The sequence below is a fragment of the Hemitrygon akajei genome, chromosome 5 (genome assembly GCF_048418815.1).
Source record: "Hemitrygon akajei chromosome 5, sHemAka1.3, whole genome shotgun sequence".
NCBI lineage: Eukaryota > Metazoa > Chordata > Chondrichthyes > Myliobatiformes > Dasyatidae > Hemitrygon > Hemitrygon akajei.
In genome coordinates, this window is record NC_133128.1 from 123,954,845 (window position 1) to 123,974,169 (window position 19,325).

The window sequence follows — 19,325 nt, forward strand, 5'->3', positions numbered from 1 at the left end:
GAGTTGTTGTCATGGAGAATTTCAACTTCCCTAATATAAACTGGGACCTTCTTAGTGTAAGGGGTTTAGATGGGGCAGAGTTTGTCAAGTATATCCAGAAAAGTTTCTTAAATCAATATGTGGATGGTCCAGTGAGAGGAGGGGCTGTACCAGACATTGGGTAATGAGCCTGGCCAGGTGACTGACCTTTCCGTGGGTCTACAGTGAGGGAACAGTGACCAGAACCCATTAACTTTCAGGATAGCTATAGATAAGGATAGGCATGGTCTTTGTGGGAGAGTTTTAAATTGGAGTAGGGCAAATTATGAGGGCATTAGGCACAAACTAAGAAGCATTAATTGGGATCACCTTTTTTTTCTGATAAGTTCCCATCAGCCACGAGGACTACGACTTTAAAGATAATCGCACAGAGTGCAGGGAAGTTATGCTCCTATTAGAAGGAAGGAAAGGGATGGAAAAATTTCGAGAACCTTGGATGTCCAGAGAGGTGATGTATTTAATCAAGAAGAAAAAGGAAAAATATGTAAAGCTTCAGAAGTTATGATCAAATGAAGTACGTGAGGATTATAAAGAAGCCAGAAAAGAACTAAGGAAGGGAATTAGGGAAGCCTGGAGGGGCCATGAAAAGTCATTGGCAAGTAGGGTTCAGGTGAATTCCAAGGCATCCTATGCATATATCAACAGCAAGAGAATAACTAAGGAGATGATGGGACCACTCAAGGATAAAGGGGGGAATATTTACTAGAATACAGAGAATGTGAGTGAGGTACTTACTGAGTGCTTTGCTTCAGTGTTTACCAAGGAGAAGGACACGGGGGAACAGGAGATCAGTGCAGAGTGTATAAATATGTAAGGGTGTTTAGAGGTCAAGAAAGAGGAAGGCACAGGTGAGGTCGCAGTGGACTGGTGAGTGGCTAATATTGTATCTCTATTTAAAAAGGAAACAATGGAAAATCCTGGGAACTATCGACTAGTGAGCCTCACGTCAGTTGCGGGGAAATTACTGGAGTAAGTTTTTAGGGATAGGATATGTGAGCATTTGGAAACCTGTGGCCTAATTAGGCAGGTCGTGTCTTACCAGCTTGATTGAGTTTTTTTTTGACAAAGTGATGAGGGTGATTGATGAAGATATGGTAATGGATGTTAGTAAGGCATTTGACAGAGTCCCTCATGGAGGCTAATTCAGAAGATTAGGATGCATGGGATCCATGGCGAATTGGCTGTTTGGATTCAGGTCTGGCTTATACACAGAAGGCAGAGGGTGGTGGTTGAAGGGACTTTTTCAAGCTGGAGGTCTGTAATTAGTGGTGTTCTGCAGAGATCTGTCCTGGGACCTCTGCTGTTTATGATGTATATAAATTACTTGGATGAAAACGTAGATGGGTGGGTTTGTAAGTTTGCAGATGATACCAGGATTGGTGGAGTTGTGGATAGTGTAAAAGACTGGCAAAGAATACAGCGTGATATAGATCAGTTGCAGTAATGGGCAGAGAAATGGCAGATGGAGCTTAACCCAGATAAATGGGAGGTTTTGTACCTCAGTAGGGCAAATGCAAGGAGACAGTACAGTCTTAAGGGCAAGATCCTCAACAGTGTTGCTGAGCAGGGATCTTGGGATCCAAGTTCATAGCTCATTGAAAGTGGCTACACAGGTGGACAGAGTGGTTAAGAAAGCTTATGGAATGCCTGCTTTTATTAGTTGAGGCACTGAGGTCAAAAGTCAAGAGGTTATGTTGCAATTTTATAAAACTCTACTTAGGCCACATCTGGAGTATTGCATACCGTTCTGGTCGCCCCACTATAGGAGGGATGTTGAGGCTTTGGAGAGGGTGCAGAAGAGGTTTACTAGGATGCTGCCTGGTTTAGAGGGCATGCACCATCATGAGAGACTGGATAAACTTGGATTGTTTTCTTTGGAGTGACAGAGGGTGAGGGGAGATCAGTTGGGGTTTAATAGGTTATGAGAAGCCAAGATAGAGTAGGCAGGGAGTCTCTTTTTCCCAAGAGTAAAAATGTCTAATACAAGAGGGCATGCATAGAAGGTGAGGAGGAGTAGGTTCAAAGGAGTTGTGAGGGGTAAGTTTTTTTACTCAGAGTGGTGAAATGCTGGAATGCTCTGCCTGGTATGGTGGTAAAGGCAAATACGTTAGAGACTTTTAAGAGACACTTGGATAGGCACATGGATGTGAGGAAGATGGAAGAATATGGACATTGTGTAGTAGTTCTTGGGCTTTTTTTTTGGATTTGCTTTTTAGCTGTTTCAGCACAACATTGTGGGCTTAAGGGCCTGTTCCTGTGCTGTACTGTTCTAAGTTCTATGAATATATGAACATAGTCAGGAGAGAGAGATATGGAGGATATCTGGCACCTGTAGCACTCCTCTTCTGTAAAGGATCAAAGCTGTCGAGAAAATATAAAAATGGACCTTCTCAAGACACTTCCTGCATTCTCTGCACCAAATGTTTGAAGTTAATATGTCCTTTGAGGCTGAACACACTTCACACACACTGTGAGTAATATTATTCTTTATTCACCTCTGCTGATGCACACAGACACTTCAGTTGGGGACATATGCAGTTCAGTAGGGCAGCTACTGAAGAAAGCTTCAGTGAATTCACTGCAGGTGTCTCGAAGAGTCTCAGCAGCTGCAGTCTGATCTTCTTACTCTTTTCCCGTCTCTTTCCGTTTATCGATCAGCTCCAAAACTTGCACTGTGTTCCTCTTTGCCTGTTCCAGGAGGTCATAGGCTCTCTGCCGAGTCTGTGAACAGGCAGAGAGAAATGTCAGTGTAAGAAAGTGTAACTGTCCTATATCAGTCTGTACGTGGAGTCTTCGAAGCTAAAAGAGAGTCAGAAAAGTTTGCATCTGCTTAACAAGATAAAATCTCATGGCGTTACAGGAAAAATTCTGGCATGGAGAGAGGAATGGTTGACAGGCAGGAGGCAGTGAGTGGGAATAAAGGAGGCCTTTTCTGGTTGTCTGCCAGTGACTAGTGGTGTTCCTCAGGGTCAGTATTGGGCCTGCTACTTTTCACATTGTTCGTCAATAATTTGGATAATGGAATTGATGGCTTTGTGGCAAAGTTAGCGGATTATAAAAGGTAGGTGGAGGGGTAGGTAGTGCTGAGGAAGCAATGCGATTACAGCAGGACTTAGACACATTAGGTGAATGGGCAAAAAGGTGTCAGATGGAATACAGTGTTGGGACCACTAATCACCGGCAGCCAGTCAGAAAAGACTCCCTTTTTCCCCACTCTTTGTCTCCTGCCAATCAGCTACTGCTTTATCCGTGCTAGAATCTTTCCTGTAATACCGTGGGCTCAGAGCTTGTTAAGCAGCCTCATGTGTGGCACCTTGTCAAATGCCTTCTGAAAATCCAAGTACACAACATCAACTGATTCTCCTTTCTCTATCCTACTTTTTCCTTCAAAGGTTCCAACAGATTTGTCAGGCAAGGTTTTCCCTTGAGGAAACCATGCTGACTACGGCCTATTTTATCATGTGCCTCCAAGTACCCTGAGACCTCATCCTTTATAATCAACTCCAACATATTCCCAACCACTGTGGTCAGACGAACTGGCCTGTAGTTTCCTCCCTTTTACCTCTCTGCCTTCTTGAAGATTGGAGTGACATTTGCAATTTTCCAATTTTCCAGAACCATTCCAGAATCTAGTGATTCCTGAAAGATTATTACTAAAGCCTTCATGATCTCTTCAACCACTTCTTTCAGAACTCTAGGGTGTACAGCATCTGGTACAGGTGATTTATCTACCTTCAGACTTTTCAGTTTCCCAAGAACCTTCTCTCTAGTTATGGTAACTTCACAAACTTCATACCCCCTGTTACCTGGAACTTCCACCAAACTGCTAGCACCTTCCACAGTGAAGACTGATGCAAAATACTTACTCAGTTCATCCGCTATTTTATTGTTCCCTCATTACTACCTCTCAGGTTTTGTTTTCCAGCAGTCCGATATCCACTCTTGCCTCTCTTTTATACTTCATGTATCTGAAGAAACTTCTGGTATCCTCTTTAATATTATTGTCTAGCTTACTTTCGCATTCCATCTTTACCTTCTTAGTGACTTTTTTAGTTGCCTTCTGTTGGTTTTTAAAGGCTTCCGGATCCTCTAACTTCCCTCTAATTTTTGTTCTAATATATACCCTCTCTTTGGCTTTTATGTTGGGTTTGACTTCTCTTGTTAACCATGGTTGTGTCATCTTCCTCTTTGGGATATATATATCCTGTGCCTTCTGAATTGATTCCAGAAATTCCACCCATTGCTGATCTGCCGTCATCCCTGCCAGTGTTCTTTTCTAATCAATTCTGGCCAACTCCTCTCTCATACCTTTGTAATTCCCTTTACTCCACTGTAATATTGATACATCTGACTTTAGCTTCTCTTTCTCAAATTTCAGAGTGAATTTGATCATATAATGATCACTTTTCCCGAAGGGTTCTTTTACCTTAAGCTCTCTAATCAATTTCCAATCCAGAATAGTTGATCCTCCAGTGAGTTGCTCTAAAAAAGCCATCCTGTTGGCACACTACAACCTCCCCCTCCTGTAATCCAACACCAACCTAATTTTCTCAATCTACCTGCATATTGAAGTCCCTCATGCCTATTTAACGTTGCCTTTTTGGCATGTATTTTCTATCTCCCATTGCAATTTTTGGCCGCGTCCTTACTACTGTTTGGGGATCTGTATACAACTCCCATCAGGGTCTTTTTACCATTGCAGTTCCTTAGACATGTTACAACAGTGGTGTGCAGAAGAACATCTCTGAATGCACAGCACCTCAACTTTGAAGTGAATGGGCTACAGCAGCAGAAGGTCACAAGCATACCCCCTGTACCTGATAAAGTGGCCACTGAGTGTATAAACCTACGAACTGTTCATGTTCTCCTATACTCTGTAACTGTCCTCCATCGTTCCTATCCATCTCACATCCCAACCCTGTGACCTCCACTCAATCCAATACCTTGGCATTGAACTCTTCCTCTTTGATGTCCTTGAGGTTTGTCATGATGTTGTAAAAGGCCCCATATACTCCCAACTCCAGGGCTTTGGCAGCAACCTGGAAACAGACAGACATCTTAGAATGGAGAACTGCCAAGTGTCATTCCAATGGTTTGAATATTTGTTACTGGATAACCAAACATCCACAATAAAATTCAAAATTCAAGATTGTCAGTCTTCAGTACTTGAGTGTAAGGGAGGATGAATTGATTGTTATTCCGGATCCAATGCAGCATAAAAAAACACAGTAAGCATAAAGTACAATATAAAAAACACAATGTAGGAGTCACTAGAAACACAAGAGATTATGCAGGTGCTGGATATCTAGAATAATACACACTAAACGCTGGGGGAGCTCCGCAGACATTTCAGGCTGAGACCCTCCATCAGGTCCTCATGAAACATCAACTCTTTATTCCACTCCATACCGTAGATGCTGCCTGACCTGCTGAGTAAATGTTGAGTGTGGCCACATACACATTAGATTAGCTTATATACATAGAATGAGTGTGTGTATATAACGTGACGCTAGCTTCATGCATATCTGTACATACAGTGACTCTGACAGGAAATGATTAAGTGACAGAGTGACACTTGGCAAGAGTAACTTTTCTAGGTAGCAGCAGGGCATATGAAATCAGAGTAGGACAGTGACTGTGTCAGTGTAGGTGTGAGGTGTAGAGTGTAAGCGTAAACTGGTCGTGCACGGGGGGGAATGAATGGTGCCGAAGGGCTGTGGAAAGGAATGGACTTGTGTTGGTGGTATGACCAGTCTGACAGTGTGGGGGAGCTAACTTTTTGAGCCTGGTGGTCCTGGTGTGGATGCTGCACAGCCTCTTCCCTGATGGGAGTGGGACTAACAGTCCATAAGCAGGGTGGGTGGGATCCTTCACAATATTGCCAGCCTTTTCCCGGCACCTTTCTGTTCATACGTCCCTGCTGGGTGCCGGTGATACATGGGGCAATTGTAACTATCCGCAGCAGAGCCCTCCTGTCTCGCGTACCAACCAAAGCTAGGGCTAGGGCCATACTGGGGCATGAGCCCAGCCCAGTGATCAAAGTTTCAATGGGAGAGCATTCTAGAAGAAACAATTACATAAATATTAAGATTTATATGGATCAGAATAAAAGTAGTCCTCAGGTGAAAATGCTGATAAGGAGGGAGGTTAATTACAGAGACAAGTAATGGAAAAAGCAGATTGTGAGCTGCATTTTGAGTTCTTCAAAGGCTAATTAATTAGCGTTCAGGGCAATCATGTCCCTGTAAGAATGACAGCATTCTTTACAAGAGATATTGTAAATTTAGTCTAAATGAAAAGAAGAAACATATGCAAGGTTTAGGAAACTGAAATTAGACAAAGTCCTCAAGGATTATAGAGGAACCAGGAGAGAATGTAAAATAAGAAGGAGCTGGGCTGAAAGAGGCCACCAGATTTACTAGACAGGTAGTGTTAAGGGGAATCACAAGGCATTTCATACCTATATCAGCAGCAAGAGAATAGCTAAGGAAAGTGCAGGTCTGCTCAGGAATGTTAGGATGGAATTTGTACATGGAGCCAGACAAAATGGGTGAGGCCCTTAAAGTAAATAAATTCTCAGGGTATGGTTGAATCGCTCCTAAAGTACTGAGGGAGACAAGAGAGGAGATTGCTGGGGCCTTATCAGAGATATTTGTATCCTCATTAGTCATGGCCAAATTCACGGAAGCCAAAGATGATCCATTGTTTAAGGAAAGTCATAGAGAAAGTGCAAAAAATCATAGACTGGTGAGCCTTACATCAGTTGTGGGGAAATTACAGGAAAAGATTTTTAGAGAGAGAATTTCCTTGTGTTTAGAATAGTATGTACTTATCCAAGATAGTCATCATGGCTTTGTGTAGGGGAGGTTCTGTCTCACAAATCTGCTTTGGAGGTGTTGAAGGTGATTGAGGGTAGGGCAATACATGTTGTCACTTTAGTAACCTGTTTAACAAGATCCCTTATAGTGGACTGCTGCAAAAGATTAATTCACATGGTGAGTTAGATAAGAAATTGTTTGGTCGTGGAAAACAGGGTTAGGGTGGAGGGGTAATATTCTGGCTGGGGGTCTATGACCAGTGGTGTTCTGCATGGATCAGTGCTGAGACCTCTCTCTTTCAATCCACATAAATGAATGGAAGAGGAAGGCAAAGCACAATGTGGCTGGATAACATCAAGTATTGGACCAAGCCGGACAAGACTGGGGATGTAGTGGACAAGTGTCGGGGCAGAGCGGCATGGAGGGAAATCATCCACCAACTGGAAGTTCCAGATGTGACCTAACGATGACGATAAATGATTTGGATTGAAATGTAGATGGTCTGATTAGTAAATTTGCAAGTGACACACACGTTGGTGGAGTTGCAGATTGTGAACATAGTTGTCAAGCCAGTTTGAAATGCAAGTGGAGAAAAGGCAGGTGAAGTTTTTTTCTATTTAATGATACGGCATAGTAACAGGATTTTCCAGCCCAACAAACCCACGCCTCCCAATTACAGCCATGTAACTAATTAAGCTACTAATTCATAGATCTTTGGAATGTGGGAGGAAATCTACATGGTCACTGGGAAAATGTACCAACTCCTTACAGACAGTGGCAGGAATTGAACCTGGATCACTGACATTGTGATAGCAATACACTAACTGCTACACTACCATGCCGCCCCAGCATGGGACCTCATACACGTGGAAGGCACGAGCTCTTCCACTGAGCTACATTCCCACTCCCAGTCTGGATAAGTGTGAGATATGCATTTTCGGAGGTGGAACACAGTAGGAAACTATACAGTGAATGGCAGGACCCTTAGGAGCACCGGTGTGAAGAGGGTTCTTGGAGTGAAAGCCCATAAGCTTTCTGAAAGTGGTAAACCAAGTGAATATGGTGATGCAGGCAGCATCTGACATGCTTGCCTTTATTGATCAGAGCATTTAGTGTGGAAGTTAGTGAGTCATGGTTTGATTAGACCATATTTGGAGTAGTGTTGGCACGTGGCCAAGTGGTTAAGGCATATATGTCAAACTCAAGGCCCGCAGTGGAATTATCTTTGGCCCGCGAGATAATATCTAATTACTATTAAAGCTGGCCCCAGTAATCGAAGCGCCTATGGCGTATGATATGGCTAATGCTGAGTTTATTCAGGTACCAGGTTTTCAGGGTTTTTAGTGTTTATTCGGCAGTCTTGCTCGGCAGTCTTCTTCATAAGAAACGGAATTTGTAAAGTGAAACGCTTTGTAGTTATAGCAGAGACTGAGACACACGAGAGCAGGCTGAAAAAACGGAGGCAACGAAAGCTGCGTTCGCACGCGTACGACTGATCCGGCCTGCATGAAGCTGCATTTTGCTCAATCCGGCCCGTGACCTAAAATGAGTTTGACACCCCTGGGTTAAGGCGTTCGTCTAGTGATCTGAAGGTCACTAGTTCGAGCTTTGACTGAGGCTGCGTGTGTGTCCTTGAGCAAGGCACTTAACCACACATCGCTCTGCCACGACACCGGTGCCAAGCTGTACGGGTCCTAATGCCCTTCCCTTGGACAACATCGGTGGCGTGGAGTGGGGAGACTTGCAGCTTGGGCAACTGCTGGTCTTCCATACAACCTTACTCAGGCTTGCGTCCTGGAAACTCTCCAAGGCGCAAATCCATGGTCTATCAAGACTAACGGAAGCCTACACATTTGGAGTAATGTGTGGAGGTCTGGTCACCCTATTGCAGGAAGAATGAGGAGGTGCAGAAGAAGTTTATCAGGATGTTGCCCAAATTGGAGAATATTTACTCTAAGGAGAACTTGGTTTGTTTTCTCTGGAGCAGCAGAGGCTGAGGGGTGACCTGAATGAAGGAAACAAAATGGTGAGATAGGATAGATACAGCCAGTCTTTTCCCCAGGATGGAGATGTCAAATTCTCAAGGACATCAGGTTAAGGTGAGAGAGGGAAGTTTAAAGGAGAGTTGTAAGGTAAGTTTTCTTTTTAAACAGAGTGGTAGGTGTTTGGAATGTGCCACATGGGGAGATGGTAAAACAGAAATGACAGATTACAGTAGCAATGTGTAGCAGACATTTAGACAGGCAAATGATCAAATGCTGTTCGATTAGCATAATGACCGATGCAGGCACATTGTCTGAAACTTTGACAATCTCCTATAGATGCACAGTGGAAAGTATCCTACCAGGCAATGGAAACACCATTGCCCAGTAACAGGAAAGTGTTGGATACTGCCCAGTCCTTCACAGGCAAAGCGCTCCCCACCAACGGGCGCGCCTACAAGGAGTGCTGCCACAAGAAAGCAGCGTCCATCATCAAGAATTCCCACCATCCAGGGCATGCTCCCTTCTTGCTGCCGTCATCGGGCAGGAGGTACAGGAACCTCACGTCCCACACACTTATTACCAGGCCCCTACCTTCACTCACCTCAACTCTGAATTAACTCCACAATTTACAGACTCACTCTGCAACTTTTGCTCATTGCTTGGTTTGCTAGTCTTAGATTATGTACAATCTTCCATAAATTCTATTGTACTTTATTTTCCTGTAAATGCCTGCAAGAAAATGAATTTCAAGGTAGTATACGATGACCTATATGTACTTTGATAATCTACTTTGAGTTAAACCTCGAGGTCCTGTTCCGGTGTTGTACTGCTCTGTATTCGTTGTTCTATAATAGAATTGGTTCTCCCATTATATTTGCAGCTGCCTCAGGAACAGGACCACTGGCTCTATGGGCTGTGGGCTGAGAACTACCACCCCACTCAAAGTTTTGTGCCCCTGAGCACGTCTACCTGCAGATCAGATTTGCAGCCGATGTTTCCGAACGTTGCCATCTCTCGTAGGTGTGGCCAGAGGCTGGTCACTCTCTCTGCCAACGTCAGTGGCACCAGGACGGCCTCCTTCAAGCCTTTCTGCATTGCTTCTTGGCGCCTGCAATAGGACAAAAGGTGAAGGTCCTGTCACTAGGAACCATGCTGAACAGTCAGAATGGGGCTGGCGGATTATCCTCGGTGTTCAGGATGGTGTGGGCAGTGGGGATTGTGTCTGAGAGAGGGACGCCTAGAGGGGTGCAAGTGATTAAGTAGATGAAGTGGATCCTTACTGACTTGGGATTCTATTATTGGCTGGGAACTGTTCACGGTGATCTCCTTTATGTCAAGCTATAGTACGTGCAAGAATACTTGCTCTGTAAAAGTAACGAGCAAAACATCTAAAAAGTCAATTGTGCAAGGAATGAGATGGCATGAGACTGATGCTGAAACACCTGAACAGAATCAGGGTCCGCACACCAGCAAGGAGGTTAACTTAACGCTATTGAAGTACCAACGACCCAGGTTCAGTTCCCGCCACAGTCTGTAAGGAGTTGGTCCCTGAGACCCCTGGGTTTCCTCCCACATTTAAAAGATGTTCTGGTTAGTAGGTTAATTGGTCACATGGTATAATCGGGCGGCACAGGCTCATTGGGCCAGAAGGGCCCGTTACTCTGCTGTATCTATTTTAAAAAAATTAAAGAGAGAATAACTGAATCTTCAAACCACTGCAGGGCCCTCAGCTTTGATAAATGGAGGCAATCTCTCTGGGATTGAGTTTCTCGAGCATCTCTTTTTCTCTCGCCTCTGCTGAAGATCTGTTACTCCACTGATTTCCATTAACTACCATTTACACGTGTGCCCACTCTCCTAGTTCATGCCCACCTCCATAGAGAACATAGAACATTAAATAGTACATGCCCTCAGCCCATGATGTTGTGCCAACATTTTTAGCCTACTCTTAAGATCAATCTAACCCTTCCCTCCCATATAACCCTCCATTTTTCTATCATCCACATGCCTACAAAGGGATTTCTTAAGTACCCCTAATGTATTTGCCTCTATCACAACTCCCGGCAGTGCGTTCCACACATCCACCAATCTCCATGTAAAAAAAACCTCTTACCCCTGATACGCCCCTCTACCTTCCTCCAATCTGCTTAATAAGAAACCATGTTTTCCGCGGCAACCGAACGGTGACACGGGGAGCTGAGGGCAGCAGCGCACGGCACCCCGTGGCTTGCGGCATCTTGTCACCGCTGTGTCCGGGACGCCACAGGAGTGCAGGCCGGCGACAGTGAAGGACAGCGTCCTGGCGGTGAGTTCCCTGTGCTGCCCTCGTCACAGGTCACTGTGTGCAAGGGAGCACAAGGTCAGGGATGCAGAGCTGCAGGATACTGAGCACTGTCCGGGTGATGCGAGTGTGCAACGAGCTGGCAGAGGAAGCGGCGGATGCGGGTACAATCTCAACATCTAATTTGGGTATTTGGATGGGGTGGGTATGGAGAACTATGGTCCAGGTGTTGGTGAAGGGACTGGGCAGGGTAAGAGATTGTCGGGGACTAGATGGGCCAAAGGGTCTGCTTCTGTGCTGTCGTTCCCTGTGACTAACAGTCTGGAGGGCCATACGTGTCATGAATCTGGATAGTATGGCTCACCTTCCTTGTTCCTCTGATGTTGATTTGGGCATTTTGAGGGCAGCCTGAAGAAAGAAAAAACACGAGACCAGTCTGATGATGCAAACATATTCACTCAGTGGATGAAAGCACAGGTCACTGAGGGGCAAATAGTAACCCACCAAATATTGAAAAGCCATCTCCTCATCGGTTAAAGAAGGTCACCAACATTGTAATGGAAATGTTAGACGTGTAGTTTCGGATCCACCACACTGTGATCCTCCTTCATTCTCTCTTATACCTGGTAACACACTGCCCATGCTGCGAAAGGTGTTGCCTACACTAAGGCTGCCTCTCGTTTTATACTCAGGGGCCACTTTATTAGGTACCTCTTATATCTGCTGAAGTGGCCACTGAGTGTATGGTATGTCTGTGGTCTATCCACTTCAAGATTCAATGTGTTTTTGTGCGTTCAGAGATGTTCTTGTACACACCTCTCTTTTAACACACAGTTTTTTGAATTACTGTCACTTTCCTGTTAGCTCGAACCATTCTGGCCATTCTCCTCTGACCACAGAACAGCCACTCAGTGGTTGTTTTTTTGCTTTTCACACCATTGTCTGTAAACTCTAGAGACCATTGTGTGTGAAAATCCCAGGAGGTCAGAGATTTCTGAGATACTCAAAAACTCTATCAGTCAGTCCATGGTCGAAATCACTTAGATCACATTTCTTCCCAATTCTGATGTTTGGTCTGAACAACAACTGAATCTCTTGACCATGTCTGCATGCTTTTTCGCATTGAGTTGCTGCTACATGATAGGCTGATTAGATAATTGCATTAACAAGCAGGTGTACCTCATAAAGTGGCCACTGAATGTGTGAGATGAAGTGCTATACATTAGAACATAGAGACGAGTCTTTGATCCAGCCTGTGTGTGCTCCATCTCAACTTATTTATTTAGAGCCAAACAGCTAAAGAGCAGAGATGCTCTTCCTCCCTGACATTTTTTTTTTATCCAGCTGTGAGTAAACATACTTCTTTTGGATCCTTGACTGGATTTATTCCAAAGATAGAAGCCTGAAGTAGTCATGAAATCCAAGCCTCAAGAATGCTTTGGGCTTCAACTTTGCAGCCTCTACCTCAGGACTCGCTGTTCTCTGGACTTCATTTTCACCTTTGCCCTTTGGACTCTGCCAAATCTCTGTATCAACCTTAAGAGTCGCCAGTCTCAGTTTTGACCTTCTGGCCTCAACATTGGGACTTGCACGGATCTCCAACCCTGGGTTCTTTGGCCATCCCCTTAGACTTTGCTTTTCCAGAGTAAAGAGCTTAAAACCTATCCAATCTTTTCCAGATTTGCTTAATGTCTCACTTCCAGTGTTATCCTTGTAACGCCATTTTGCATCTTCTCCATTGACTCTACCATTTTTAGATCCACTGTTGTTTGTAATAAGGGAAGACAGGTCGAGTAGGTTGGACATACATTCTTTGGAGTTCAGAAGAATGAGAGATGATCTTATGGGGTGTGTTGGGAGAACGTTTCTCCTAACAGGGGTCCAATCTCTGGAATTGTCAGCCATAGAGTTCTGGAGGCTGAAGTGTTATCTATATTCAAGGCCACAAGAGACACATTTTCAATCTAAAGGATAGTGAAGACTTCAGGGGAGCAAGCTGGAGTTGGAGCTGAGGTCAAGATTATGTCAATCAAAAAGGAAAATAGAACCTGCTGAAAATACTCAGCAGGTCGGGCAGCATTTGTGGAAAGAGGAACTGGGTTAATGATGAGTACTCATTTATCGGGTCACACATGATCATTTGAAATGGCAGAGCAAACCCAGTGGGGTGTAAAGCTTTGTTTCATTTCTTGTGCCCTTGTATTGCATTTTCACAGCACCACTCACATCCCTTTTGCTGCATTTTAAACCCTGTGATGAAGATGTCATGCTTTTGAAATAATATGATCATTCTGAAACATGCTGCCAATTTATACACAACCAGCTCCAATAAACAACATAGTAACTAATGAGCATTTAACATGGTTGACAAATGCTGATTAGCCAGGGCAGGGGAATAACTGTCTTGCTGTTTAGAATAGTGCTATGGGATCTTCTATCAACATCAGGTTAGATCAGGCATGGGCAAACTACGGCCCGGGGGCCATATGCAGCCCGTTAACGTTTTTTTTCCCCGCAATTCTGGCGTTTTCACCACAACAAAACTAAATCCGGACTTTGATGCGCTGGCTAAAAAGGGAGACCAACAACACTGTTCCCACTGAAATTTAAAATAAGTTTCTTCGTTGTGTTATGTAAAAAATGCATTTGAAAATATTTTTCTCAATAAGCCTTACATGTTACATGTCATTTCTGTTAAGTGATGGACATGAGTAGTGCGCAGGTGCACGTACGTTCTCAAAATAAAAAATGCGCTCCAGATCAAATAACGCGCTCGGCATACTGGCGCGCTGTCACTGTTCTGTCCTTGTGCTGGTCGTTGTTGAGTTTTGGCACAGGGGACAATTGAATAAGAAGGAGCAGGACAAGTAGACCTGCATCTCCTACCGTTTTTGAAATAAAGACAGTCAGGAGGAGAGTGATGATGATAATATCTTGAAGGATAACAGAATTTTCAGTGCTTTAAAATAATAACTGTTACTATTAAAAAAAGCTGTATTTTATTCATTTAATTTTCAGTGTTTTAAAAGTCATTTCAATAAATAGCTAAATACCATGGGACTTCAAAGACAGATATTTTGTTGTAATGCATTTGTTCATTTTCAATTGAAATTAAAGCACATGTTTTCTACATATCCCATGATATTTTATTTTCTCTTATGAGGTGTATTACCAAAACACACCGTCCATCTGCTCCTGGTCTGGCCCCCCTGTCAAATTTTAGAACCCTTTGTGGCCCACAAGTCAAAACGTTTGCCCACCCCTGGGTTAGATGGTTTAAACGTCATGTGACACAAGTACAACAAAACTCTTGACTTCTTTCAAGGTTCTCACCCTTTTCACTGCTCTGGACCTCCTCCTATGGGAAAATTCAGATAGACTCAGCTTGTATCCTTGGAAGAGTAAGACAACGTTCAAGGATACAGTTAGGGCAGTGCCATAGCGTAGTGGTTAGCACAATGTTTTACAGTACCAGCAACCCATGTTCAATTCTCACCACTGTCTGGAAGGAGTTTGTACGTTCTCCCCATGACCATGTGGGTTCCATTTAGGTGCTCTGGTTTTCTCCCACATGGTTGGTAGGTTAATTGGTCATTGTAAATTGTCCCGCGATTAGGCTAGGGTTAAATCGGAGGATTGCAGGGTGCTGCAGCTTGAAGGGCTGGAAGGGGCTGTTCTGCACCGTCTCTCAATAAATAGAAATAAATAAACTTGATTAAAATATATAGTGGGGAAGTCTAGAACCGAAGGGCGTAGCCTCACAATACAGAGATATCCCTTTAGAACAGAGATGAGGAAGAATTTCTCTAGCCAGAGGGTGGTGAATCTGTGGACTTCATTGCCCCGTAATTGGGTAATTTTAAGTGGAGGCTGATAGGTACTTGATTGAACAGGGTGTCAAAGGTTACGGGAAGAACATGGAAGAATGGGGTTGAGAGGGTTAATAAATCAGCCATGATGGAATGACAGAGCAGACATGATGGGCCAAATGGCCCAATTCTGCTCCTATATTCCTATAAGGAATCGTGACAGGATGAATGTGATGAGGATGTTTGTTCCTGCAGAAGAATCTAGAACTGGGGGTGTCTGTTTAAAAATAAGGGATCGTCCCTTTAAAACACTTTAAGGTAAAATATTTCCTCTTACTGGGTGCCAAGTCTCAGAGCACTGGAAGCAACAATATCCTTAAGGTAGAGGTATAGAGGTATTGTAAATAGACTCCTGATAAGCAAGAGAGTGACACATTATCTCATACCTTATATCTACTTTTGCTTCTGCCTTCAGGGATCTTTGAACATGTGCAGCAAGATCCTTCTGTCCTCAGTATTTGGAGGGTTCTCTTTAATATATTAGACTCATTGGTCTTTCCAACATACAGTATATCACCTCACGTTTTTCAGGATTGAATTCTCCCTACCATTTCTCTGTCCATCTTACCAACTCATCAGTGCTGTTTCATAGCTGAGGTTGACTCTCTCACTATAAACATCATCATCAATTTTCTTGTCATCTGGGAACTTATGATTCAAATCTCCTACATTCAGATCCTCAATGTAGTGTATCTAACAATTGTAAGGGTCCCAGTGATCCCTGCAGTAGACCACTGTTTACAGGCTTCCAATCTCAACATCAACCTTCCTCTTATCACCAAGCCCTTATGGTTCTTATATTTTGGACCCCTACTTTCTCAGGAGGCTAAAAATATTTGGTGCGTCTGTTTAAATCCTCACCAATTTTTATAAATGCACCTTAGAAATTATCCAAGTTGGATGCATCATCACTTGGTAAAGAACTGTTCTGCCTGAGACAGCAAGAAACTACAGAAAGTTATGGATACAGCTCAGCACATCACGGAAACCAACCTCTCCTCCATGGACTCCATTTTCCACAGCTTTGGTAAAATAGTCAACATAATTAAAAGTCCCACCCGCCTGAGACATTCCCTCTTCTGCCCCCTTCCATCGGGCAGAAAGTATAAAGCCCTGAAAACACATACCACAACTTTCATCAGATGAGTATTCAGACAGGATTTCCTCTGAACAAACACTTGCTTGGGTTTCTGGGTAGGCTTATGGCACTTCTAGGTGTTCTGGATAGGTTTGTCCCTTTGAGGCAGGGAAGGGTGGTAGGGTGAGGGAACCGTGGTTGACAGAAGATGTAGAAATCCAGTCAAGAGGAAGAAAGAAGCTTTCTTATGGCTTAGGAGGCAAGGATCAGACAAGGCTCTACAGTTTTACAGGGTAGCCAGGAAGGAGCTGAACAATGGACTTAGGAGAGCTAGAAGGGGGCATGAGAAGACCTTGGCACTTTAAATAAGAAAAGCCCCAAGGTGTTCTACGTGTATGTGAAGGACAGGGCAACTGCCAGAGTGAGGGTAGAATCGATAAGTGATAACAGAAAAAATGTGTCTGGAGTCAGAGGAGGTACGAGAGGTCCTTAATGAATACTTCGCTTCAGTATTCCCCAGTGAGACGGATCTTGACAATTGTGAGGACTGCATAAATCAAGCAGATATGCTTGAACATGTTGATGTTATCCTGATGCGCCTGCCGAACTGCAAACTCTTTATCACTTTATCAACATCACTCACCATGTAGCTGTTGAATGCATTGGAGTCATCATCCACCATAGAGATAAGCTCGCTCATGACGTGATGGAATGGAGCTATCAGTCTTCTCATTGTTCCATCCAGATTTTCAAACTGCCGCTTCCCGTAGGTCATTAGTCCGACCATGGAGCCCAGTGCTGCGCCCTGGTGTAACACATTGCAACAAGGAGCAGTGAGTGGCAGCTATACCCTGACATAGTACCCAAACTTCATCACAGAGGGATTTCTGGGGTTACACAGCCAGACAGGTGAAGGGGAACAGGACCCTCACTTATAAGATGGTGCCAGCGAACAACAGTACCACAGGCGACATCCTCAAGATGGGTGACGAAGCAACTCCTTTCACTTCTTTTACATCTTTTTATTTCGGATGTGGTTCTGCTACTTTTGGAGTTTGTTATCTGTATTCTGGCTGTGTGTCAGTCAGTTGATCTGTCTCCGAGAGGGTTCCACAGTGCGGCAAGCGAAGTGTGCATTATGGAGACCAGGAAGTCAGGAGACGGGGCATGAGCCCATGATCGACTCCGTCTCTTGCCAAGGAAAGCGCTGAGGAAGATTGAAATCGTCAAAGCGGGTGCAGTGGGCGAGCGAGTGTTTAGCATCGTCTCCCAGCCTCGCGCTCGCTGCTGCCGGAACAACGTGTCTGTGTGTGTGAGACGGTCTCCCTCACCCTCCCAGTCACTGCTCCTGAGGGAAGATCCTTGTGCTTAAATGATCTCTCTCCCTCCATCGATGCAGTCGGAGGATGGTGCCAGAGCAAGGTCTGGATTGTGGACTCTAATTCAAGTACGATATGTTTCTGGTTTCTGCATGCTCCTATTTTTGTTGCTGGTTTGGTTGATTTTGAATCAGGGTGGCCTGGTGACAACGAACACTGAGCTGAACTGAATATGCCTTTTAATCTTGTGTTTTTTATACTCTATGTTTTCACTCATGATTATTTGTTATTTTTTGCACATGGGAGGGGAAGTTTTTTTTGGCAACACGAGTGAATCTGCAGATGCTGGAAATAAATAAAAACACAAAATGCTGGCAGAACTCAGCAGGCCAGACAGCATCAATGGGAGGAGGTAGTGACGACGTTTCGGGCCAAAACTCTTCATCAGGAGTGAAGGAACATGGGATGGTTGAGGGGGGATAAGAAGTGGGGAGAGGGATGAAGTAGAGAGCTGGGAAGTGATAGGCTGAAGGGAAAATTTGTTCAATGGACAAATCACACATACATTAGATGCAGCTATCGATAACTTTCGGATAAAATCACACCCATTGAACAACCGACAGAGTCACTTTCAGGCCCAGTTCACCTGAGTATGCGTGACACCTGCTCTGTGTCAGTCAGGAACTCCTCTTGTTACCACCATCAGAGAGGAGGTACAGGAGCCTGAAGAGACACACTCAATGTTTTAGGAACAACTTCTTCCGCTCTGTCATCAGATTTCTGAAAGAACAATAAACCAACCCATGAACACTACCTCACAATTTTTGCTCTCTTTGTGCACTAATTTAATTACATTTCTTATTGCAATTTATACTATATTTTATGTATTTGCACTGTATTGCTGCCACAAAACAACAAATTTCATGACGTGTCAGTGATAATAAACCTGATTCTGACATCATAGGTTATGTTCTCCCCTTGCTTGCTCATGTTGGAGCTTCTGGACAAACCACCAAGTGCTTTTGAGAAGACTATGCGCGTATTGTGCTAAGCCTGACAAATGGTTGCTAGTTATAGGGTCCACATCTTGTTCAGTGTCCACCACCCTTGTCACTGGCTGCATCCTCTCCATACTACACACACCTGCGGCTTGGGACCAACAATCACACGGGGGGAGGGGGGGTCTTATGCACACAAGGGAGCTCCGAACCTTCCCCAATCTCCCACCCTCCTGCATTTCCCCTGAAATCCAGGGAGTTCCTTCAACGTGTGACAGCCTCCTAGGGATCAAGATAGGCAAGTTACTGCAGCTGGCAACTACGCAGAGCCAATTTTGTGTGTAAACTACCAAAACAGTGTTCGATCTATGATTTTTTTTTCGCAGGAGATCTGATGGATCTGACTAGGAAGTACACGTTGTGCACAACCCACATCCACAGAAACGGGGTGACAAACAAGTTCTAGAGAGGCATGTGTTCTAAAATCATCATTCCCCATTCATGAATCATACAGCTAGACTATCGCGAGATTAAACAGATCATAAAAATGACATTGTCCTTTGGAGATACATAAACCCAAATGCACCAGTCGCATGTAATTTTCAGCCCATCTGAAACAATGTACCAACCATGGCGGCCACAGCAGCAGCGACGGAGCCCCCCCCAGGGGCCGCAGTCCGTGCTCCAACGCTCCGGATAAATTCCCGCAGAGGCAGAGAAACCAGCCTGCCCTCCTCCTTCTCATCTGGCACCATGTATCTGACAAAGATAATAAAAACAAGAAACAGGAATACAATAAAAACTGAAGGTAAACAAAAGACTCAGCAGCTGTGGAAAGGAAAACGGGGTTAGTTTTCTCTCTCCACGGATGCTGCCTGACCTGCTGAGTATTTCTAAAATTCTCTTTTTCTTAGGGTTTTCAACATCTGCAGTTATCT

The 19,325-nt window shown here is 44.2% G+C and overlaps 1 protein-coding gene and 1 long non-coding RNA gene across 3 annotated transcripts in view; one reads left to right on the forward strand and one right to left on the reverse strand.

Moving 5' to 3' along the window:
• The window catches only part of LOC140728142 (uncharacterized), a 39,678-nt gene that overhangs the window by 4,006 nt on the left and 16,347 nt on the right, over positions 1-19,325 (forward strand). The gene's annotated exons all lie outside the window — the stretch shown is intronic.
• ftcd (formimidoyltransferase cyclodeaminase) overlaps positions 2,509-19,325 on the reverse strand; it is a 51,709-nt gene continuing 34,892 nt past the window's right edge. The window contains exons 9-14 of one of the 2 annotated variants that reach the window (XM_073046372.1): positions 19,017-19,146; positions 16,714-16,875; positions 11,488-11,531; positions 9,812-9,950; positions 4,983-5,078; positions 2,509-2,760 (exon numbers count right to left, since the gene is read on the reverse strand). In XM_073046372.1, the coding sequence (XP_072902473.1) occupies positions 2,662-2,760; positions 4,983-5,078; positions 9,812-9,950; positions 11,488-11,531; positions 16,714-16,875; positions 19,017-19,146 (670 nt within the window). In that variant the 3' untranslated portion in view covers positions 2,509-2,661. The remainder of the gene's footprint in view (positions 2,761-4,982; positions 5,079-9,811; positions 9,951-11,487; positions 11,532-16,713; positions 16,876-19,016; positions 19,147-19,325) is intronic. The other variant, XM_073046373.1, reaches the window with a different exon arrangement.